We start from the raw sequence: 24,422 nt of genomic DNA on the forward strand, positions 1-24,422 counted from the left end.
CTTGGCGTCACGGGGTGGCCTCCTGCTGTGCGAATGTGCGGACAGTCCCATCTGGTCAACTTTCTTCAGCTTAGACGCACAAGGTCCGCTCATGACTGAGTAGTCGGCTCCAGTGTCTATGAGGGCGACTACTTCAAAGCCGTCGATGGACAACTGAACGTCGGACGCTCCCTTCTTCGAGTTCCGGGTGCGTCGTGGCGTCGTGGCGCCGTTTTGCTGTCGTCGTGGTCGGGAGTCACGTCAGTGTTAGACTGGGTCGTCGGGGTCGGGGAATGTCGTGAATCATGGTCTTCAGCGAGTCGCTGCGTCGTTGGAGGGTTTCCGGTTTTTCGCCGTGGAGCAACTTCACCTCCAGAAGTTGCTGCTTTTAGTTTCCCCCGCGTGGGCTGGGGGACCTTCCACGGGTGAAGTCAGCATTGCTACGGCGGTTCGGCGATTGGTACGGGTAGGGCGAGGCCGAGCGGTTGAAACGGGCTGAGCTAGGGCTTGTTTGAGAGATATACTCGTCGATCTCACGTGGTCGTTGGCCAGGGAGAGGGCGAGGTGCGTCGACGGAGAATCCTCGCAAACCTAGCCTCTTGTAATGGCAGCGGCGGTAGATGTGGTCGGCCTCTCCGCAGTGGTAACACAGCGGGCGATTATCGGGCGTTCGCCACACCTCGGTCTTCCTTGGCGCCTGGTTTCGGGTTACAGGGGGTCGGGTGGGCGACATTGGGCGGCGGTACGGCGGGGCCTCTTGACGACGTGTTGGAACAGGGCGAGATCGACGAACAGCCGCGTAGTAGGTCATAGCCTCTGGCTCGCGGGGTGCTTCGGACGGCATAGAAGTGGTGCTTAGTGTCCATATGGACACTAGGCTACCATCACTACGCCATTGGACTCCTCCCCCAGAAAGAGACAAATGCTTAGACATCTACATCAAGGCGGTACAACGTGACATTCTAACTCAATGTAAAAATCGATCACCACATAAGAAAAATCTCTCACAGAAAGAGGAAGAGGCATTAAAAGGTTTAAGCGGGCGCTCCGACATCCCAATCAAACCCCCCGACAAAGGTAGCGCAATTATTATGAATAAGCAGGACTACATCACGGAGGCAGAAAGACAGCTCAGCGCTACTTCTTTCTGTAAACCAACCGACACCGATCAGACTTCCCAATTTAAGAACAAGGTTAGCCAGACACTGATGGCGCTCGTCAAGGACAAAAAAATTCCGGAAAAAACTGCAGCCTCACTTCAAGTTTTAAGTCCAGTTCCAGGACGATTTTATATGTTGCCTAAAATACATAAAGCAGGAAATCCAGGCAAACCAATCATCTCCGGTATAGGGACGGTAACAGAAATGATCTCTAGTTTTATCGATGGCTTAATCAAAGACATTCCTCCCATACCTTCGTATGTAAAGGATACAAAACATTTTCTGGCTGATGTTATCGATGTAGTTATACCGGAAGATAGCCTGCTAGTCACTCTCAACGTCGCCTCGCTATATACAAATATTCCACACTCGGACGGCATCTGATCTGTCATCCATGCGTACGATGATGCTTCCCAAGAGAATTCAATTGATGGTGAAACTCTCGGCGTGCTTTTAAAGCTTGTCTTGGAGCTGAACAACTTTGAGTTCGACAATAGGCACTACGTGCAAATCGACGGTACCTCGATGGGAACAAAAATAGGACCCAACTATGCTAATATTTTTATGGACACATTGGAGTCTGAATTTCTAAGCAACGCACAGCTTCAACCTCTCTTCTATCGAAGGTTCATTGACGATGTTTTTCTCATTTGGTGCCATGGGGAAGAGGAACTTCTAAAATTTATAACCGCTTTCAACAACGCCCACGAGAACATTTCATTCTCCCACTCATATTCCGCATCTGCCATTAATTTTCTCGAGGTTTCAGTGAGAATATCAGAAAACAAGCTTGTGACCTCAGTGTACAGGAAGCCAACAGACCGACATCAATACTTGCTTTTCAAAAGCAACCACGTTAAACCCTATAAACTCGGCATACCATATAGTCAGTCTCTGCGTTTTAGAAGGATATGCTCTGACCCACCCGATTTTGCCTCTAACTGTCAACAACTAACTAATGACCTAACACGACAACAATACTGGGGGAGAATGGGGGAGGGGTCCCATGTGCGTCCAGAGGGAAGTCCTTTTTCAAGGTCCGCTGAAGCACGTCCCAGAAAAACACTCCGTCCCAACACTCGAGGAACACATGTTCTACTGTCTCGGGTTTTTTACACGGGTAGCAGTCAACCCCCCATGGAAGGTACAAGCCCTTTTCTTTCTGCCACGTTTTTACTGGAAGCACGCCCACGTGAAGTTTAAAAAAGAAAGACTTCACCCAAGGCGGCACTACCATACGTTTTACACGTTTTAGCACGTCCTGCCCAGGCCCTGCACGATACATTGTCTGTACAACGGCACAGGTAGCACAAAGTCAACCAAATCACGGTACAACTTTTTCCGCGTAACGCTTGATAGGTACTCTAAACTGAAACGTGCACGCAAAAACTGGGTCGCTTGAACCACTTCACGGAAGTAGCCCTTGATTGCTCCCACAGAAATATGTGCAGATGTAACAACAAATTCAGGCATTGCCCTGGATAACTTCAGCTGACAAACAGTGCGCAAGAAAGGATCGTTCACATCCCGAAAGTACAAAAAGCGATTGGCGACTTGCCGCAAAAACAAATGGGACAAAGAAAGGCCCCCCTCACGCACGCGCCGGAAGAGGTTCGTGCGGCTTGTTCTTTCCCAGGCCGATTCCCAGGCACGTACTGCGAACACCCGGTGCAAGGCCTGTACATTCGCCCGCGAACAATGCAGCACCTGAAGCACATACCATATTTTGCTCATTAGAAAGTCGTTACACACTGATGCCCGTGCGAACATGGACAGGCCAGTGCCTTTCCATTTCTCTGCTTTTTCGCGTAGTTCAGCAGTCTGTCTGCGCCAATAGGGGTCTGTATCTTCATAATATTCCAAGGGCACTCCCAAGTACTTAGCTGGCGTCGTCTGCCAGCTGATACATTCGAACACACTTGGCGTACAATCCCAGTCCCCGTGCCAGAACCCCAAGCATTTTTGCCAGTTGACTCCACTGGCACTATATGTACAAAACCTTTTTAAGATGTTTACAGCAACACTCATGCTGCTCCTGCCGACGCAAAAAATGGCTATGTCGTCAGCATAGGCGAGCACTCGTACTTCAGAGGACTTTAACCGAAAACCGTTGATTCTCTCACTTCTTATGATACTTAAACAAAGGGCTTCAATGTACAAACAAAAAAGCAACGGTGACAATGGACAACCCTGACGCACAGCTCGTTGAACTTGAATGGGTTCGCTTAGAGTTTTGTTTAGAACAAGGTGAGTACAACATCCATTGTACGCCATGCGCACTCCCTCGCGAACAACAGAACCTACGTTCACATGCTGTAGCATATCTAAAAGAAGCTCATGCGATACCTGGTCAAATGCTTTTGCCAGGTCTACCTGTAGCATGGCCAAAGCACCCTGCATACTGTCACAGCATTCGAGAACACTTCTGGCAGTATGAGTATTTGTCACTATCGACCGCCCCTTTATTCCGCACGTTTGGTGCGGTCCCACAATATCTTTTATTACAGTCTGCAAACGACTAGCTAATATTTTCATTAACACCTTGTAATCGACGTTTGTCAAACTGATTGGGCGATACGCAGAGATATGCCTCAGTTTGTTTTCATCCTCTGATTTTGGTATAAACTCTGTATGTGACAAGAAAGGAAGGTGGTAGCACTCCTGTTTTGTACGACTCGGCGTAGACGTTCCGTAGAACAAGGCTAATGTCATCCTTAAACTTTTTATAAAAAGATGCGGTCAGTCCATCAGGACCCGGCGTCTTCCCTGGGCTCAGCTCGTCAATAGCCCTCCTTACTTCGTCGACTGTAATATCACTTCCTATGCTTGCTGTTTTTTCTTCGCTCAGGCATGGCAACAAACACAAACTCGTTTTCAAACTGCACTGCATCAATAGACTGACGAGCAAACAACTTCTCATAGTAGTCACAGAAGCTACGTCCGATGCTTGCCTGGTCGTTACACAGTGCGCCATCATGTTCGATTTCCACTATGTTTTTCTGGGCATATCTTTTCTCAAAGCTGAGCGCCCTTTTGGTCGGCGCTTCACCAAGCAGGAACCGTTCAGCTCTCGCGTGTAAAAGCCCACCATGATACTTCTCCTTATCTAATTCCTCGAGCTGCGCCTTCAGTGTTCGAATATCATCCTTGAACATCCAGGGCGAATTGCATTCTTCCTTGACATAAACATCAAGGCTACTTCGTAGCAGAGCTTCTTTGCATTTTCCCCCCTTGTTAAGTGCGCCGATCTTTCCAGGGCTTTCATTTTTACCTCTTGTTTGAAAAGCTCTCATTTAAAGATAATGTTCGTGTCGCCTTCGCCGCTAAAAATATTTTGTCCGCATGGGGTAACTGCCTCTACGAATACTTCGTCTTCGAGTAACTTATTATTCATTTTCTACAGGCTCCAACAAAAGGCCTTTCGCCGCTTTGCGATCCTGCCTAACGTTAACGATACCAGGCAGTGATAGCTAAACGAAACAGAAGTCAATTTATAATTTTCACACTGCGGCAGAAGATCTAGAGATAAAGACACCCTATCTAGACGCGCGTGGCTATTGCCTTGGAAGTGTGTATAGCACACTGAACCAGCATTACTCAAGCTATCACCTACATCTTCCAGTGCAAAGTCGCCGTCTATATCGCTTAGTACCACCGTACTTCCATCCCTAAAATTGGACGAGCAACACATCACCAAGGCATGCCGAGAACACTGGAATTTAGAGCAAGCTAGAAAAAACCAAACGAAAACAAAAACAAGGACGAGGTGACACATGAGCAAAATCTAGAACGAGCAAGACCCAAAACTAAACTAGCAACAACTACGAGATATTTTAGCTCTCCTCATCATCTTAAGTAAGCACTGCACTTGTTCGAAACATTTTGTTTGAAAAAGCGAATATTCTGACTGAGGGTACTACTTTAGCCAAAGCTTGGGAACAGGGAAATCGAAATTGTGGCCGGGAGCTCTCTTCCATTGACTTTAACGTTGGTCACGGCTTGATTTCAATGCTATGAATAAAAAATAAAAAAAGGAACAGGTCTTTGCCCAATGTGGCGGCTAGATGGATACGGCGATGACTACTACTACCACAGTGAAAAGCGACGACGGAACATGTAAATAAACAATTTCAAACCTAATAGAATGCATGGTTGTGTGTCCTTCGGTGCTTACATAAAAAGAAATCATCCAGCTTCGCTGTGGTTCAAGCCTTGCGGAACTTAGTGCAGGCTTCGCCAATTTTTTTTATGTACCTTTTAAGCGAATGCCGCAGGCCGAAAGTATCTTCAACAAAATGATGTCCAATAAACTCCTCATCGAACAAACGTAACCAATGGTATTGTTACTATCCCCGTACAAAATAGTGTTTTTCGCAACATCGGCAATGAAAGCCTCAGTTGCTTTCGTTTCCTCATTTAAAATGAAAGTTGGCTTGATATTTTCTAAGAGCACAGCCCTCTGAGTGCCTGTGAAAAATTTCTGGACAAAGTCGTATTTTGTTACAACAAAGCATTTCCTTCACGGCAGTACAAAACCAAACTTAAAAAAGTGAGAAAGCCATGGATAACCGTCGAGCTGTACAAAAGGATAAGGGAAAAAAGTCGCTTGTATCACACCTTCATTCGCTGTCGCAAAGTCGACATGTTTGATATTTATAAACAATACAGACACAAATTGAACTCCGACCTGAAAAACGCTAAGATAAGTTACTACGAAAATAAATTTTAAGACACTAAGAATGACACCCGCAAAGTTTGGGACACAAGAAAAGTCGGCACACTATAAAAGAAATCTTAATAAATAATACTATAATTCACGGAGAAGAACTTGCAGATGTAGTTAACAGACATTTTGTAAATGTTGGTGTATATGCTGGGACCACTTCCAATACGCCCAGTATAACAGGAGTTGGAAACCTATCCGAATCAATAATGCTTTTTCCAACAACCCCGCATGAAATTGAACAAATAATCAAAAGCTTAGATAACCACGTAGCCGCAGGTTACGATGAAATTAAGGTTTTGCCTGTAAAACATGGTGCAGACACGGTTAGTCCCATTTTATCGGATATAATAAACAAGGTACCAGAATCTGATTGATTTTGATTTGATTGTAGGGTTTAACGCGCCGACGCAACGCAGGCGATGAGGCGCGCCGTGGTGGAGGGCCCCGGATTAATTTTGACCACACGGGGATCTTTAACGTGCGCCGAAATCTCGTACGCACGGGCATTTCTGCTTTTCGCCTTCATCAGAAAAGCGGCCGCCGCGGCCGGTAATCGAACCCGCGACCTCGTGCTCAGCAGCACAACGCCTTATCCACTGAGCCACCGCGGCGGGTGCTTGACATACGTGCTGTATTCTCGAGTATTTTGAAATTGATGTTGTCAACGCCGGCTGATGTAGATGTCTTGAGGTTGTCAATGAGATTAGAGATGCCTTCGACATTGATATCAATGGGTTCCATGTAGGTGCAGTCGAGGTCAGGTACGAACGGGACTATTTGGCTATTGCGCTGCTACTTGAGCGGCACAGGCAGCGCCTCCTGGCAGCCTGTAAGCAAAATAAGCAATTCTGCCTACTTTTATGTTTACCGATGGCTCAACACTTACAAAAACAAGTCTGGAACATCGCTGAAGAATAAATTATGTTGGTTTTTATGCGAATGTTATTAAGGAGAGCGCAGGCTGCACTCCCAGAAGCCATCCGATCACCTCAACGCTTGGTTCCAGCATTTCTTCGTCAACAGCGTCTGTCGGAGCATATGTTGGCTCTACAGTTTTGTGGCTGCCCTCGCACGCTGGAACGTCAGCAAAACCGAATTTCACATCACGAACTTGTGCGGGCACCTTTTTCGGGTGACGTGTACACTAATTTCGATGTTCGACAGTTTCAATAGCGCTCGTCGTGCTAACATTTAAATAAGCGTTTTATTTGCTGCTGTGTGTCCTGCGGTGGACGCACAGATGGCTTATCCCGCGCACACGGCAACTCCGTGGACAATTTCTGCTCGTGGCTACTGATGTAAAATCGCCGTCGCCGTGTGTTAGCCCCAGCCGCGGCAGACAGCCTTCCAGCAGCTTCCTCGAAAAAAAATTTACACCGTCTTCCCGCGAGGGGAACCATGGGGTAGATGCGACGCATCGGGGGTTGCCGTTGCGTTTCCGTTATGTTAGCGATGTCAGCGTGTGGATTGCTGTTGTTGTGTATCCTATTTACGCAGCATGTTCACCCCCGATGCGTCGCATCTACCCCATGGTTCCCCTCGCTGGAAGATGGTGTAAATTTTTTAACCGAGCGCAAGCTGCGCGCTAACGCACAGCTGGCACGGCGACGGGAGCAAGCGCAGCCGAGCGCAAGCTGCGCGCTGACCGCGCTGACGCACAGATGGCGCTGCGGTGAGAGCGGCGGAGCGCGCAGCTGCCACGGCGAGGATAATGGGGGAGGGATGCGGACTACGCCGCGACAACGCGGGACAATGCGAGTTAAAGAGATGCGTTGCATCTAAAAAAAGCGCTTTGGGTTTGCCGACGAGCACAGAAACGAAGCAAGGGATTATGCAACAAGGTCGAGAACTGGGCCAGTTGGTATACATTCATTCTGAGGGAGCAGCGCAAACTAGACAGGACAAAGGGTAGGACACAACACGAGCGCTTATCCGTTATCCGTTTTATTAAGCGCTCGTGTTGTGTCCTACCCTTTGTCCTGTCTAGTTTGCGCTGCTCCCTCAGAATCAAGGGATTATGTACGTGAAATATAAACAAAATTCGGGAAATTTAAAGAATCGTGCCTGTGTATGGATTCCTATGCCGCTTCTGTTCAACTTGAGGTGTTTACTTGCGGCCAGATTGGTGCTTGTCTGATTATTTCGTAATTTTGTTTGCTTTCCTGGTTTGTGTTATTTCGGAATCAATAAACAGGTGAGTGCGGCGGATTGGTTTTCTTTTTGTTCCATTAGTTCATTTCTAGCTCGATTGGTATTTTTAGTTTTTCTTACACAAATAACATACATTTACGTTATTATACGACAAATGTTTTAATAATTATACCCTTTTGTGCGAATGCAAGGTGTTTGGGATTCGGTGCGTATTAATAATTTTTTGTGTTGTTCGGTTTGCATTTCCAGGTTCTTTATAATTTTGTTTTATTAATCGTGTGATTCTTGTGAATAGGCAGACTTCTGGATATATCAAGTTCATTTTTATTCTTTTTTCCTGTATTTATTTTTAACTTCACTCGACAAATGGTCTACAGTTACACTATTACGACGCGTTAACTTCAATCTCCCATTGTGCGTTATCGTGCAAATGCCAGGCATTAGAAAGATTGGGCTCTGGGGTATTACCAAAAAATGCTGACGGATTAAAATTTACATTCCACATTTTTTGCTTACTCCCTGCCGCACTTGCATTTCAAACTATTCATTTGAATCCCACCACGTTCCAGGGCTATATAGAGGGCCCTGTTTCGGCCTCAATTTCTGCGTTGATGCCGAAGACATGGTTGCTGGCGTGTGGTTTCTTTTTTTTTTTTCCGCAGGTGAAGTAGCCTTTATTTTTTAGCATTTCACAGGGCTTCCTATTTATTCGAAGCCGCAGAACAGTTCACGCACGGCTCGCTTCGCGCTGGCCCTGCGCACGGGATACGCAGACCGGCGAAGCACGGTACGAGCAAAAGATGCGGCGCGGATCCACAGAGGGCGCCGCTGGTTCAAAATCAGTGGCGCCACCATACCAGCGCACGAGGCCTATAGAAAGATCTTCCGACGTGAATACAGATTAGAAAAAATTATCAGTGGCTTAGCTCGGCTATGCCAGGATATACGAAGCGTGAGCTAATGTTCAGCTGGTTATTCTTAGGTTTCCTGGTTGTCTATGAGTAGCTGATTATCATGCTTACTGCTGCTAAAACGATTTCCAGTCCAATCCAATTCAATCCAATGCGTTTCGACCTAAGACAGGTCTTCCTCAGGAATGAAAGCTTTGGGAAAACATCGTACGGACTTAGGGTGGGGGCGGCACCCCGAAACACAAGCCACATGAGAAACAAACACACAAACGACCACACACACCATACAGAGCTTATTTTGCATAGGCAAGTGAAAGAGACTCCCAAAAACAAACAAATCAAACAAACAAACAAAATACAAAAAACGAAAGAAAGAGGGTGGGGGGGAGGCCAGAGAGGAGGAACATACTGCATGAACGCGAGTGGTGGGGATGACAGGAAATACGGCAAACCGGATGTTTTTCGGCATTTCCCCACTTAAGACCTTGCCGTATTTCCTGTCACCGGATGTTTTTCGGCCTTTCGCCACACATGAACATGCCGTATTTCCTGTCATCCCCACCACTCGCGTTCATGCAGTATGTTCCTCCTCTTCCCCTTACCCCCCTCTTTCTTTCGTTTGTTTTTTTTTTTTTGTTTTTGTTTTTGTTGTTTGTTTGTTTGATTTTGTTTTTTGGGGGTCTTTTCCGCTTCCTTTGCAGAATAAGCTCTGTATGGTGTGTGTGGTCGTTTGTGTGTTTGTTTCTCACGTGGCTTGTGTTTCGGGGCGCCGCCCCCACCTTGAGTCCGTACGATGTTTTCCCAAAGCTTTCATTCCTGAGGAAGACCTGTGACAGGTCGAAACGTTGGAAATAAAGTCTCTGAAGAGCGTACTTTTACTTTCTGTATATATATATATATATATATATATATATATATATATATATATATATATATATATATATATATATATATATATATATATATATATATATATATATATATATATATATATATATATATATATATATATATATTGTAAAAGCGATAGTCGGCGTTCCGCTTCGTATTGGCGCCTAGTTGACATTAAAGCGTATAACTTATTCCATCAGGGCCCGGAGAACAGGCTTTGTTAACCGAGCAGGGAGCAGCTTCGAGTTCTGCCATAGAGAACGGTTCGTCCATCTAGGGTGTGTTCGGTGATGTGTTTGCTGCCCTGGAAATGGTCGTAGGTAGAGACCTCGATGCGGCAGTAATTTTAGCACACAAGGCTTCAGAGACACCTAAGTCGCTTACCTTCATTCTCAGAGAAATAGAGTTAAAACGGTACACCTGAGTTCGAAGTGCGCGGAGACCACGTACTACACTCCATGTCCTTGCGAGCGGCTTCCTGGTGCCTAGCTTCGAACAAAAGGACTCCCATTCACGCTTGGCAAGCTTCTCCAGATGTCTCTGAATGAGCTTTTGCGTGCGCCTGGCTGCTCGTATGTCTTCTATTGCGGAAGTCTTCCGCGCCCGCCTTTCTGCCCTTCTACGGATCGCATTAACGGGCTCCCTTCACTTGCGGCCGTGGGTTAATTGCCACATCAGCTTCTGTCGAGTACGGCTGCCGCATCACCTGGTTCTACAAGGAGATGGCGAGCGCGGTGTCTTCACTGCAGACGCTGTTTTCGTGGGAGTATACCTACTTGCCGTAAAGCCTCGAAAACTATAGGAACTTGGTACTACAGACACTGCCTCCACCACTTTACCGTCACCCTTTTGTCCCTCAGGGGGGAGACTACGTGCTCAACCGAGTTAAGCGCTAAACCGGCAACCTGGCAGAGTGGAGCAAGCATTAGCCCGGTGAGTGCGCCATGAAAAGTGCACGTGGCGGCACGTGCGTAGAACGGGCGCATGAGCAGGAGAGCTCTCACTGTGGGCAAGCTACCGTGTGGAGTGCGACCATTAGGCGTGTCGCAATAATTAGTGTCAAAGGACGAATAAACGAAAGCGGAGATACATGCAAACATGATGTTGCTCTAAATAAGTATTTGATAATCCCTAGGCCTTCGCCTTCAGAGCACGTAAGCGGAGAAAAGATTGCAAGCAATTTCGCTCGTGTTCTTCTGTGTCCCCTGCCAAGGGCGCTGTGCCTCACCTACAGTGGGGAGTGAGGAAGGAAGGGAGGGAGGGAGAGGTGCGCAGTAGTTAAGGAAGACTAGAAGGCTAACGATGAAATACGGTAAGAAAAGTGGAGAATCAAAGACAGCAAAGTTTATCAAAAAAGAAGCAAGGCGGATAAAAACGAATAAATGTAGGGGGAAAATATTAGCTAAAACGTCGTTAGAGATGTACATGGCAGAGAAATTGGGAATGAGAAAGGAAAATTTCTACGATAATTCCAAGGGCATGCTTTGCTTTTTGAGGCTAGCGCAGGTTGCCTGAGAACCAAGATCTTTGTGGAGAAGTATGCAGAAGAATGATTAGTTATGCGTAGTCTGCAGAAAAGAAACAGAAACTATGCGGCACATAGTGTTAGAATGTGAGTGTATCCATCCAAATCTTCAAGATGGAAATATTTGCTTCCAGAAGCCTTAGGATTTAAGGGTAGAACAGAGGGAGTTACGTTCAAGGCTGTCGGGGTGACTAAAAGAAGATTAGAATGTTGGTGAACGAAAAGCAGAGAGGGGAATATTGCCTAGGACAGCTACCACCTCCAACAGAAAAAACAGTATTTTGTGCCTGCACTCACAGCAAGGCTAGTATATAAAACATAGATATATTAGTTTTTTCTAGGTAAGATGACACGTCATCACCCCGTTTCAAAGGGGATACCACTACCGGCAACCTGGCAGTTCAATCAATCAATCAATCAAATAGTCGTACAATACTAACGCAAGTCTTCATGCCGAGAGTCATTTGACTCTCGGCATGAAGATGATAGATGTGCCCAATCGATATATGGGTAATTAAAATCCACGAAAAGTAAATGTCATCGCTCGGGTAGTTCTGAGTGGCCTTAGCTAAACTTTTGCGCAGTTCATCGACAAAGGACCCATGGTTGTCTGATGGGCGATAGCACACCACGATTAAAGCCTTGGTAGACAGCGTTCCACAAGCCACCCAGACTATTTCAAGGGGATTGTTGGTATCAATAACAAATGACGAGAGTGTTTGTTTGGTACCGAGAAGTACACCGGCACCCCTTCTTTCTGTCTGGTCCTTCCGGTAGATGTAGTAAGTACTGTTGCAAGAATTACTTCATTATCTGCAATGTCAGGGCTAAGCCAAGTTTCTGTTATCGATTGATTGATTGTAGGGTTTAACGCGCCGACGCAATGCAGGCGATGAGGCGCGCCGTAGTGGAGGGCTCCGGATTAATTTTGACCACCTGGGGATTTTTAAAGTGCGCCGAAATCTCTTACACACGGGTGTTTTGGATGCGAAGCATCTCATGGTTGGGGCTATGTCCCTCCCTCCGCCGTGCGGCGTCCACACCCCCACTGCGCATGCTCGGCTTGCTGAACGCCCGGTAGTGTCTTGCCATTTAAGGGCTCCTGGAGCGACAGTGTTGCCGGTGTCTTCCTGGGCACGAGACCAGCGCGCTTCACACGCCTTCGACGTTTCACCGTCGTCGGCGGCGGCGTACGTCGGCGAGTCTCGGCGGGCTATGATACAAGCAGACCACAACCATCCGGGGAACGTGCATCGACCTTATCTTCAGCAACTTTAGGGTTCATCCACTACAACAGCCCTGGACTTTACATTTCACAGACCATAAGGCGGCCATAATCAAAGCGAAACGCCAACCACAGCTCGACGTCACCTACGTTGAACATGATGATGATAATGCCTAAATAAAGACAAACTCATACCACGTACAACGTCTCTCTCTCTCTCTCTCTCTCTCTCTCTCTCTCTCTCTCTCTCTCTCTCTCTCTCTCTCTCTCTCTCTCTCTCTCTCTCTCTCTCTCTCTCTCTCTTTCTTTAATGCCTCTCCACTCTATCCCCCCCCCCCACCACCTTCAATAGAAATGCACCATCTTCCCGTAGGGGAACCCTGAGTAGTATGCGAAGCAGCCATGGGGTCAACGCAATTCCCCATTTCGCAGTTCCGGTAAGTGAAAAGCTTCATAGTTACCATGGAAACCAAACATTAAATATAACGGTAGCTACGTACCTCAACCTAACGGAAACGACGAACTGAAAACAAATGGACACTTGAATCGACCTCATGGCTGCTTCGCATACTCAGGGTTCCCCTACGGGGAGATGGTGAAATTTTATTGGAGGGGGGGGGGGGGGTGTTAGAGTGGAGGTGCATTAAAGAGAGAGAGACGTTGTACGCGGTGTGAGTTTTTGCTTTTCGCTTTCATCAGAAAAGCGGCCGCCGCGGCCGGGAATCGAACCCATGACCTCGTGCACAGCAGCGCAACGCCTTAGCCACTGAGTCACCGCGGCGGGTAAGTTTCTGTTATCACTATGATATCCGAGTTCCTGTCGCTAAGAAACGAAGCAACCTCATCGCGTTTTGGCATCAAGCTTGCGAATATTAGTGAACGAGACCTGAAATGCTAACGGTTGATGGGCTGGTTTGGTGTTGTTAGAACGTGGATTATTGATAATTGGCTTCTCAGTTTTGTGGTCTAGCTATCTGGGTGCCTGGGTTACACTCTCATTTGCTGCGTCATATACATAAGTATTGTCATCTATACGCAACTTGTCAACGTTAAAGGAGTACTGACACGATATTTCAAAGCTGAGATAACTATGTAAAACGCTTCCTTTTTATCAGGAGATACCTCCCAGCAAGTTTCAACAGCAACCGTTCAGCGAAACATATTTAACATCCCTTTTAATCTTCGCCCGCACGAGAAAGCCCAGAGCGGGCCGACGTGACATCATGTGCTACTTGCCCCAAACTGCCGACGTCGGGGCTCCCGTGACGAAGCCGACGCGCTGGCTGTGGTTGGCACGCGCTGCTCGGGCGTGTGTACACGTCATGGTCTTGGGACTGGCGTCATGCTGCCCGGGCCTGTGGGGACGGCGAAAACCTCGGCCGGTCTGGGCGCGCGCGTGCGCTCGCTCGCGCGCGCTTCCAGAGAGGCAGCGATACGGCAAGAATGGTGACGCCATGTGATACATCCTGTCATGGCGGCCGCTCGGCGTTTTTTTTGTCGAAACCGAAACTGGCACGAATAATCGACGCCGTAAATGAATGTTTACGCTGCGCTCGACCGTCTAATCTGTCATTTTATGATTAGTGGGCTGGTAGGCATGCATAGCAGCGAAAAAAACGTAACATTACAATTTCGTGTCAGTACAATGTTACGTTTTTTTCGCTGCTATGCATGCCTACCAGCCCACTAATCATAAAATGACAGATTAGACGGTCGAGCGCAGCGTAAACATTCATTTACGGCGTCGATTATTCGTGCCAGTTTCGGTTTCGACAATGACAGGATGTATCACATGGCGTCACCATTCTTGCCGTATCGCTGCCTCTCTGGAAGCGCGCGCGAGCGAGCGCACGCGCGCGCCCAGACCGGCCGAGGTTTTCGCTGTCCCCACAGGCCCGGGCAGCATGACGCCAGTCCCAAGACCATGACGTGTACACACGCCCGAGCAGCGCGTGCCAACCACAGCCAGCGCGTCGGCTTCGTCACGGGAGCCCCGACGTCGGCAGTTTGGGGCAAGTAGCACATGATGTCACGTCGGCCCGCTCTGGGCTTTCTCGTGCGGGCGAAGATTAAAAGGGATGTTAAATATGTTTCGCTGAACGGTTGCTGTTGAAACTTGCTGGGAGGTATCTCCTGATAAAAAGGAAGCGTTTCACATAGTTATCTCAGCTTTGAAATTTCGTGTCAGTACTCCTTTAACGTTGACAAAACACATTCTTCTCTTTTGCAAAGGCAAGTTTATTTCTTGCGGTCCGTGTTTGCCGTGAAAAATCTTCTCGAACCGCGAAATCGGTGTCCTTGAACAGTTTGCCGTTTTCCATTATGCTCTGCTTGTATTTTAAAAAATGCAAACTTAACAATAACGGGCCTGCATTTGCCCGTCAGGCTGATATTTGCCCAGGCCCGCTCAATTTGGGACGGTGCAACCGACAATTTCATATGTTGTGAGCACAGATCTATTGCCTTTTTTTTTTTTCGAGTGAGCCCATGATTCTAATGGAACGTCACGAATACCAAAGGAAAGCAGGTTGGAACGTCGCATTCTCTTTTCAGTATCTTCAAACCGCGAATCAATTTTTCTTTAGGTGATGGCTGATTATTTTCCGGACCGATTGTGATGCCTCACTGCCCGAGAGGCATTCTGGCCATTATAGCGGCCGGAATACCTCAAGTCTGGCGACCGGGGAGCGAGGGCCCGTCTGCTCCATGGAACGTGCGACTTGGACACTATGGCAGTACAACACCACCCCATAATCAATGACCTTGGAATTACCTGACGCGAAGCTCATAAGCGTCTCAGTGTCTACCTTTGCTGGTATTTCCCGCTTACTACGTAACAGAAGGAAGTCATCTGCACGCCGTTTATAAGTTTCAGCCTAATTCCTTTTCTTCACTCTCAACATGAATTTAGGTCCACCACATTTTCTCGGAATGTTATTTTAATGTGCTGACGCAGTAGTTAATATCTGCAGTCTTCACAAAAACAGTCATCGGCATATCTTATTGTTTTGCCTGTTCTCGTACGCGCTTCTTGAACACCTTGTTGGTGTTACTAAGAAGAATATTGCCTAAAACGATGCTACCCGCTACCCCATGCATGCACAAGCCCATTCATTGAACTTGTAATGCCGGTTACCAACCTAGGCTGGTGGAGTTGGGGTAGACACTTGGAATGACTCGAGAAGAAATGCCACTATCTTTGGAAAACTGGTATTTTCCATTCAATTCATTTACCATCTTTCTAAACTTTCCAGCAGACCATAATCAACAGCTCGCAAACACGAACGTGCGTTGTCTCCATATAGTTTCTGTAAAACTTTCGAATACACAGTTTTGAACGCACTTACACAAAATTTTCTGATCGGTTATCGTGGCTGCTTGCAGTGTACGCCGATAAGTAACTCAGCAAAAACAGGGTAAATTTTCCGGCAGTGTGTTACCGTACGTTTATTGCTCCAGCATATCCTAGTCAGCCCGCGTGCCCACGAAGTCGTGGAAGACCATTAGCCATTGTTGCATCTTCTCGTCATGGCTCGGGCGCAAACCGAAGTCCCGCTGAAGCACATCCAGAATCTCGTGTTCGTCACGCAATGTCTTCAGGTCTTCCCCCCGGCCGTCCCGGGACCACGAGCTCAGCCGATCATTCACCAAGCGCAGCCAGGACCCATCTTTCAGCATGTGGGCCACTATCAGCTTGTATCTCATTTGGCTCTTGGGATACGTCGCCGAGAACCAGTAGAGCGGGGCAAAGTCTACCCAATGGCGGGGACATGGATCAACTGTGTAGAGGACCTTCCAGCCGCTGCCACCTTGGCGCTTGCTGGGAATCGAAACTTCCAGCGTCCCGGGAAGTTCCGGGTCGCCAAGGCGCCGAACACGGAACGGCTCATCTTCGCCCTTTTCCGACAAGGCTCGGTAGATGCCTACGGCTCCAATGCTCACGTCTACAATGTACCCGTCGTGGTTGTTGTCTTCACAGTGGACGCAAAGTACAATGTGGTCAGGCCAGGTCATTTTCCTCCGACAGCTTTCCGGAACATGCAGACGGACGCGAGCAGTTCGGAGTTGCAGACGATATCCAAGCGCGAGCAGCAGACGACCGAAAATGGAGTTCAGCTCGTAGCAGCAGCCTCCACGTCCCAGTTGCATCACTTTCCTGAGTACCGCCTCGGCGTCCAAAGGCGCTGGCCGGTCCAACAAATTGTTCAGGTTCTCAAAAGGCACGCGCTCCAGGTGCACGCTGATGAGAGCGTCGAGGTTCGCCTTCGTCGGCTCAAGGGCTTCGGGCATTCCGAGGTGTCTCAGGTAATCTTGTGTGTGGGAGGCTGACAATGGCTCGATCGGATACGTGCTCCAGCCAGGTGAATTCTCCGCAATGGTGAAAGAAAAGTTGCCAAATTCGCCACCATCTCTGGCGACTTCTTTCCTCGACGTTTCCATGTTTTCCACTATTTTCGCTCCCAGCGATTTTCAACTCCGCGTGACCACAAAAGCTGCGTTACGCTGATAAGCGCGTTCGCTGTTGAAATGAGCGCAGACGTGCGTTCACTCTTGCCCAGACAGGCATGGCGCAAGGAGGACAGCTGTTACCATATCCGGCACTGTTTTTGTGCGCAAAGAGTATATATACATTGCCACGTAAACAAAGAAAACGCAGCGGTCTAAGGGAAAAACATGTTTACTGGGGCGAACTTGTGCTCCCCTAACAACTCAAATAATACACGGGCGGCGAAGCAGCAGTCAGGAAAGCGACGTACACAAGCGAGCGTCGGAGTTCGAATGCCGCGGCGTCTGTTCTGTAGGCTTTTATCTTTCGGCGCAAGTGTTTCTGGAACCGTCGATTCACATCCAGAACATTGTAGATCACAGAAGATTATTCTGGCCTAGTGACTTTAGGGCGAAACAGTCTGCTTATCTGAATGTGATAGCCCGTGCGGCATAAAAGTAAAGAATGGAAGGACGCGCTTCGCTTGGAACGCAGATAACACAACCGGGCGTGGCCAGGCAGTAAAAGCAAACAATAAATAAACAAACCCATACCTGGTTCGCGGCATTACCCCCCCCCCCCCCTCGAAGAGTGCATCCACCCGATGCTGAAATAAAAGACAGTCCGAACGAACAACAACAAAAAAAAAAGTCCGTCATCTTGCATAGTAAGGTTGCAAGCGAACCACGTGGACGACTTCAAGCTGCGCGCGTCGTCGTGATGTTCTGGAATCACCATCGGGAATCACCTCGTAGGTAAGGTGGCCAACACGTCGTAGAATCTCGTAGGGTCCGAAATAGCATCGCAGAAGCTTCTCACTTAGTCCGCGTCGACGGATGGGAGTCCAAACCCACACACGATCCCCAGGGTGGTACTCGGCGTCTCGGCATCGGAGGTTGTAGCGCCCGCCATCCACCAGCTGCTGGTCAGCTGTACGAACTCGAGCCAGCTGGCGGGCCTCCTCCGCACGCTGAAGGTATCCTTGGACGTCGGCGTTGAGGTCGTCGTCTTCTACGTGCGGAAGCGTGGCGTCGAGCATCGTAGTAGGCCGTCTTCCGTATACAAGCTCGAACGGCGTCATCTGCGTAGTTTCCTGGATAGCCGTGTTGTACGCAAAGGTGACATACGGGAGCACTTCGTCCCAAATCTTATGTTCAACGTCGACGTACATAGGCAGCATATCCGCGATTGTCTTGTTCAGGCGTTCCGTTAGTCCGTTCGTTTGGGGGTGGTACGCCGTCGTTCTTCGGTGATCCGTATTAATATCCCTTGCATCAGCTTCGCAGTAAAGGCCGTTCCGCGGTCCGTGATTAGGACTTCCGGGGCTCCATGCACAACTTGGCTTATGAAGAACTTTGCGAGTTCTTGTGCAGTCCCCCTAGGAAGAGCGGCGGTCTCTGCGTAGCGGGTAATGTAGTCTGTCGCTACAACAATCCACTTGTTCTCTGATCGGGATGTAGGGAACGGGCCCAAAAGGTTCATTTCACTCTGTTGGAAGGGCCTAGATGGGACGGAGATCGGCTGCAGAATTCCGGCGGGTCTCGTCGCTGGCGTTTTTCGTCGCTGGCAGTCACGGCAGCTCCAGACGTAGTGGGTGACGTCGGATGCAAGGCAGGGCCAGTAATACTTCATCTTGATTTTCCCAATTGTGCGAGCTGTGCCGAGATGTCCGGAAGACGGGTCGTCGTGGCATGCTTCCAAACTTTCGTCACGAAGGTCTGCCGGGATGACAAGAAGATAATTCGCTCTCGTTCCGGGGCTGAAATTCTTCTTCACGACTACGGAGTTTTTCAGGCTGAATGCAGGTAAGTTGTGTTTGAAGGCCCTGGGCACGGCGACGTTGCATCCTTGGAGGTAGTCGATCATGACGCGTAGATCGGGGTCGGCACGCTGCTGGGCGGCTAGGTCGCTCTCAGTCGCGACTCCGAAGAACACGCTGTCTTCATCGGAGTCTTGCGGTGGTGGGTCGACGGGGGCACGGGACAGGCAGTCGGCGTCAGAGTGTTTCCTGCCGGATTTATAGACTACTGTAACGTCGAATTCTTGCAGGCGCAAGGTCCACCTAGCAAGACGATCACAGGGGTCCTTCAAATTGGCGAGCCAACACAGCGCATGGTGGTCTGTCACAACCTTGAATGGTCTTCCATACACGTATGGGCGAAATTTTGAAATGGCCCATATAATCGGGAGGCACTCTTTCTCAGAGGCTGAGTAGTTTCTTCCTTCGACAGACCACGGCTGGCCTAGGCGATTACTTTCTCGCACCCGCTTTGCTTTTGTACGAGGACGGCACCCAAGCCTATATCACTGGCGTCCGTGTGCATTTCCGTTTCGGCGTTTTCGTCGAAATGCGCGAGAACAGGTGGTCTTTGCAGGCATTGTTGCAGCTCGCAGAAGGCTGTTTCTTGGGCATTTTCCCAGCTGAAAGGGGTGCTATCTTTCGCCAAGCGGGTGAGTGGCTCTGCAATGCGGGCGAAGTTTGCGACGAAGCGCCTGTAGTATGCGCATAGTCCGAGAAATCTCCGCACGCCCTTCTTATCTTTCGGTCTTGGGAAGTTCGCTATGGCGAAAGTTTTCGACGGATCAGGCCGGACTCCCGCGGCGTTAACGACATGGCCCAAAAACTTGAGTTCCTCGTACGCGAAGCGGCACTTTTCAGGCTTCAGCGTTAACCCCGACGTACGGATGCCCTCGAGTACAGACTGCAACCTTGCAAGGTGTTCGTCGAAAGTCCGGGAGAATACCACAACATCGTCGAGGTGTACGAGGCAGGTGTGCCACTTCAGGCCAGCTAGCACCGTGTCCATTACTCGTTGAAACGTTGCTGCATCACGTTGAACTCGTATAGGCCGTCTGGGGTTATAAATGCAGTCTTCTCTCGGTCTCTCTCGTCCACTTCAATTTGCCAGTAGCCGGTCTTCAGATCCATCGATGAGAAGTACTTCACGTGGCAGAGGTGGTCGAGGGCGTCGTCGATTCGGGGGAGGGGGTACACGTCCTTTTTGGTGATTTTGTTCAGTCGCCGGTAGTCAACGCAAAACCTTATTGTGCCGTCTTTTTTCTTCACGAGTGCGTCCGGCGCAGCCCAGGGACTTTTCGTTGGCTGTATAAGCATGTCGTCGACTTGAGTCCGGATGGCTTCCCGCTCATGTGAAGAGACGCGGTACGGTGACTGTCGGGTAGGTCGGGCTCCATCTTCGGTTATTATTCGGTGCTTCGCTAGAGGTGTCTGACGTAGTTTTGAGTTCGACGAAAAACACTCTCTGTATCGATGCAGCAAATCCAATAACTTCTTCCGTTCTTGCGGTAACGCCGGATTCACTTCGAAGGTATTCAGAAGCTTGAAGGTATCTTCGGCTGTGCGTTCAAAGTCGGCAACCGCGATCACGTCACTTGCTTCTTGCGTTTCTTCGAGGAACGCAATTGCAGCGCCCCTGTTTAAATGCTGGTATTCCTCGCTGAAATTAGTGACCAAAACTTGGGATTGGCGTTGCGTAAAGCGCGCAATGCCTCTTGCAACGGAGACACCGCGGTCGAGGAGCAACCTTTTGTGACTCTCTACGATAGCGTCGACGTCAGAAGCAGCACCTTCACAGTAGACGGTGATCATCAAGCTTGCGCGGGGTGGCAGTGTGACATGATCATCGGCGATCCTTAAAGCTGCACGGTGTTCGGGGGTCAGTTCCGGCGTCATGGAGCGATCGGAGGAAAAAGTTATTGACTTGGTCTGTAGATCAATTATTGCACCTTCGTCCGTCAAAAAGTCCATTCCAAGAATTATGTCGCGGGGGCAGTTAGGCAAAATGACGAACGCCGCAGGGTACGTTGTGCCGTCTATGGTGACGCGCGATGTGCACGTTCCACTTGGCGTCACGAGGTGGCCTCCTGCTGTGCGAATGTGCGGACCGTCCCATCTGGTCATAACTTTCTTCAGCTTAGACGCAAAAGGTCCGCTCATGACTGAGTAGTCGGCTCCGGTGTCTATGAGGGCGACTACTTCAAAGCCGTCGATGGACAACTGAACGTCGGACGCTCCCTTCTTCGAGTTCCGGGTGCGTCGTGGCGTCGTATCTCGGCTTCTGCGTGTTGACGGTCGGGCACTGTGCGTCGTGGTCTTCGTTGTATTCTCATCGGCAGGTTCGGTCATGTCGGGTACGCGTCGCGCCGTTTTGCTGTCGTCGTGGTCGGGAGTCATGTCAGGGTTAGATTGGGTCGTCGGGGTCGGGGCATGTCGTGAATCATGGTCTTCAGCGAGTCGCTGCGTCGTTGGAGGGTTTCCGGTTTTTCTCCGTAGAGCAACTTCACCTCTAGAAGTTGCTGCTTTTAGTTTCCCCCGCGTGGGCTGGGGGACCTTCCACGGGTGAAGTCAGCATTGCTACGGCGGTTCGGCGATTGGTACGGGTAGGGCGACGCCGAGCGGTTGAAACGGACTGGGCCACGGCTTGTTTGAGAGAGATACTCGTCGATCTCACGTGGTCGTTGGCCACGGAGAGTGCGAGGTGCGTCGACGGAGAATCCTCGCAAACCTAGCCTCTTGTAATGGCAGCGGCGGTAGATGTGGTCGGCCTCTCCGCAGTGGTAACACAGCGGGCGATTATCAGGCGTTCGCCACACCTCGGTCTTCCTTGGCGCCTGGTTTCGGGTTACAGGGGGTCGGGTGGGCGACATTGGGCGGCGGTACGGCGGGGCCTCTTGACGACGTGTTGGAACAGGGTGAGGTCGACGAACAGCCGCGGAGTAGGTCATAGCCTCTGGCTCGCGGGGTGCTTCGGACGGCATAGAAGTGGTGCTTAGTGTCCATATGGACACTTGGCTACCATTACTACGCCATTGGACTCCTCCCCCAGAAAGAGACAAATGCTTAGACATCTACATCAAGGCGGTACAACGTGACATTCTAACTCAATGTAAAAATCGATCACCACATATAACAAAAATCTCTCACAGAAAGAGGAAGAGGCATTAAAAGGTTTAAGCGTGCGCTCCGACATCCCAATTAAACCCCCCGACAAAGGGAGCGCAATTGTTATTATGAATAAGCAGGACTACATCACTGAGGCAGAAAGACAGCTCAGTGCTACTTCTTTCTGTAAACCAACCGACACCGATCAGACTTCCCAATTTAAGAACAAGGTAAGCCAGACACTGATGGCGCTCGAAAGGACAAAAAAATTCCGGAAAAAACTGCAGCCTCACTTCAAGTTTTAAGACCAGTTCCAGGACGATTTTATATGTTGCCTAAAATACATAAAGCAGGAAACCCAGGCAGACCAATCATCTCCGGTATAGGGGCGGTAACAGAAATGATCTCTAGTTTTATCGATAGCTTAATCAAAGACATTCCTCCCACACTACCTTCGTATGTAAAGGATACAAAATATTTTCTGGCTGATATTATGGATGTAGTTATACCGGAAGATAGCCTCGCTATATACAAATATTCCACACTCGGACGGCATCCGATCTGTCATCCATGCGTACGATGATGCTTCCCAAGAGAATTCAATTGATGGTGAAACTCTCGGCGTGCTTTTAAAGCTTGTCTTGGAGCAGAACAACTTTGAGTTCGACAATAAGCACTACGTGCAAATCGACGGGACCTCGATGGTAACAAAAATAGGACCCAACTATACTAATATTTTTATGGGCACATTGGAGTCTCAATTTCTAAGCAACGCACAGCTTCAGCATATCTTCTATCGAAGGTTCATTGATGATGTTTTTCTTATTTGGTGCCATGGGGAAGAGGAACTTCTAAAATTTATAACCGCTTTCAACAACGCCCACGAGAGCATTTCATTCTCCCACTCATATTCCACATCTGCCATTAATTTTCTCGAGGTTTCAGTGAGAATATCAGACAACAAGCTTGTGACCTCAGTGTACAGGAAGCCAACAGACCGACATCAATACTTGCATTTCAAAAGCAACCACGTTAAACACTGTAAACTCGGCATACCATACAGTCAGTCTCTGCGTTTTAGAAGGATATGCTCTGACCCAGCTGATTTTGCCTCTAACTGTCAACAACTAACTAATTACCTCATACGATAACAATACTCACCGTCTGTCATCAGTGATGCCATTAGGAAGTCTGAAAAACAGGACCGCCGCCACCTGATAACCAACTCAAAAGCCAAATCTTCGAATACGACCCCCAACCTTATTCTAACATATGCCGCTTCGTCCTCCAACGTAAGCTGCATATTCAGAAAGCACCCCAACATTTTACTTCAAAGCGAAAGGTTGCGAAATGTTTTCCCTGAGCCTCCCCGCGTCGTGTACCGACGTGCGAGGAACATCAGAGATATTGTAACGCCATGTAAGGTCAACACCCCCCGTTTCACAGGCAGCGGACCCTGCAATAAGCCTAGGTGCAAAATGTGCCCCATGATGACTAAAGCCTCTGTCGCCACTAGCACCACGTCTTCATTCTCTTTCCAGATAAGAGGAAACTTTGACTGTGACAGCGCAAACATTGTCCACCTTCTTGAATGCACCATATGCCACGCCCAGTACGTGGGTCAAACTGATAATCCGTTTAGAATGACAATCAACAACCACCGAGCACACATAAAGTCCCTACCACACCTTCCCCTATCTAAACATGTAAATAATCTCGGCCACCCCTTCCTCGCGTTCTCAGCCACGGTGCGTCGGTCCAATTTCAGAACGCATTATGACCGTGAGGCCCGTGAATCGTACCTTATTTATAAGTTTAACACTGTCTTGAGCGGCATAAATGAAAACACAGGCCGATTGTCTTGCTTGCCCAATCAGGCACCGGAGAAGGCTGATGCAACGAACTGAGAAACTTTGTTCTTAAAGAGAATCGTTTTTACTTCTTCTTTTCTCTCTTTTTTCGAATCTTTGTATAGTGTACTGTGTACGTAATGTACTTTGTACTGTGTCAGTGTACTGCTTGTGTATTGTTGCCGCACCGAATAAGCACGAATGTACATAGGTTTCACCATTGTACCCCTTGTATTATTTTAGTTTTTTATTATTATTATTACTCGGCTCGTCTCATGCCGGCTCAGGAAGACACCGGCAACACTGTCTCTCCAGGAGCCATCTCATGGTCGGGGCTATGTCCCTCCCTTGTTACACCGTCCACACCCCCACTGCGCATGCGCGTCTCTCCTCCAGCTGTATAAAAGCAGGTGCGCGCGCTGAGCGGCGTTCAGTATGCTCCGAGACACTGCCTGCGCCGGTTCTGCTCCGGTGTGGAACCTACACGGAACCCCCATGCTTTGCATCACCGCATAGTTCCCTACGGGGAGATGGTGTAATTTTTTTTTCGCTGCAGTTGATACACAGAATATTCCATTCATATAATTTTCACCTTCGCTTTAAGTCCAGAAAAAG

The 24,422-nt window shown here is 48.8% G+C and overlaps 1 protein-coding gene across 1 annotated transcript; it reads right to left on the minus strand.

Moving 5' to 3' along the window:
- Positions 1–16,033: 16,033 nt before the first annotated feature.
- On the minus strand, positions 16,034–16,858 carry LOC144153210 (arylamine N-acetyltransferase-like). The gene has a single exon (XM_077684864.1). It carries the CDS (start codon positions 16,856–16,858, stop codon positions 16,034–16,036), a length of 825 nt encoding a protein of 274 aa, XP_077540990.1.
- Between the last annotated feature and the right edge of the window lie 7,564 nt (positions 16,859–24,422).

Source organism: Haemaphysalis longicornis, unplaced genomic scaffold (genome assembly GCF_048455015.1).
Source record: "Haemaphysalis longicornis isolate Haplotype H1 unplaced genomic scaffold, Haemaphysalis longicornis Haplotype H1 scaffold_9, whole genome shotgun sequence".
NCBI lineage: Eukaryota > Metazoa > Arthropoda > Arachnida > Ixodida > Ixodidae > Haemaphysalis > Haemaphysalis longicornis.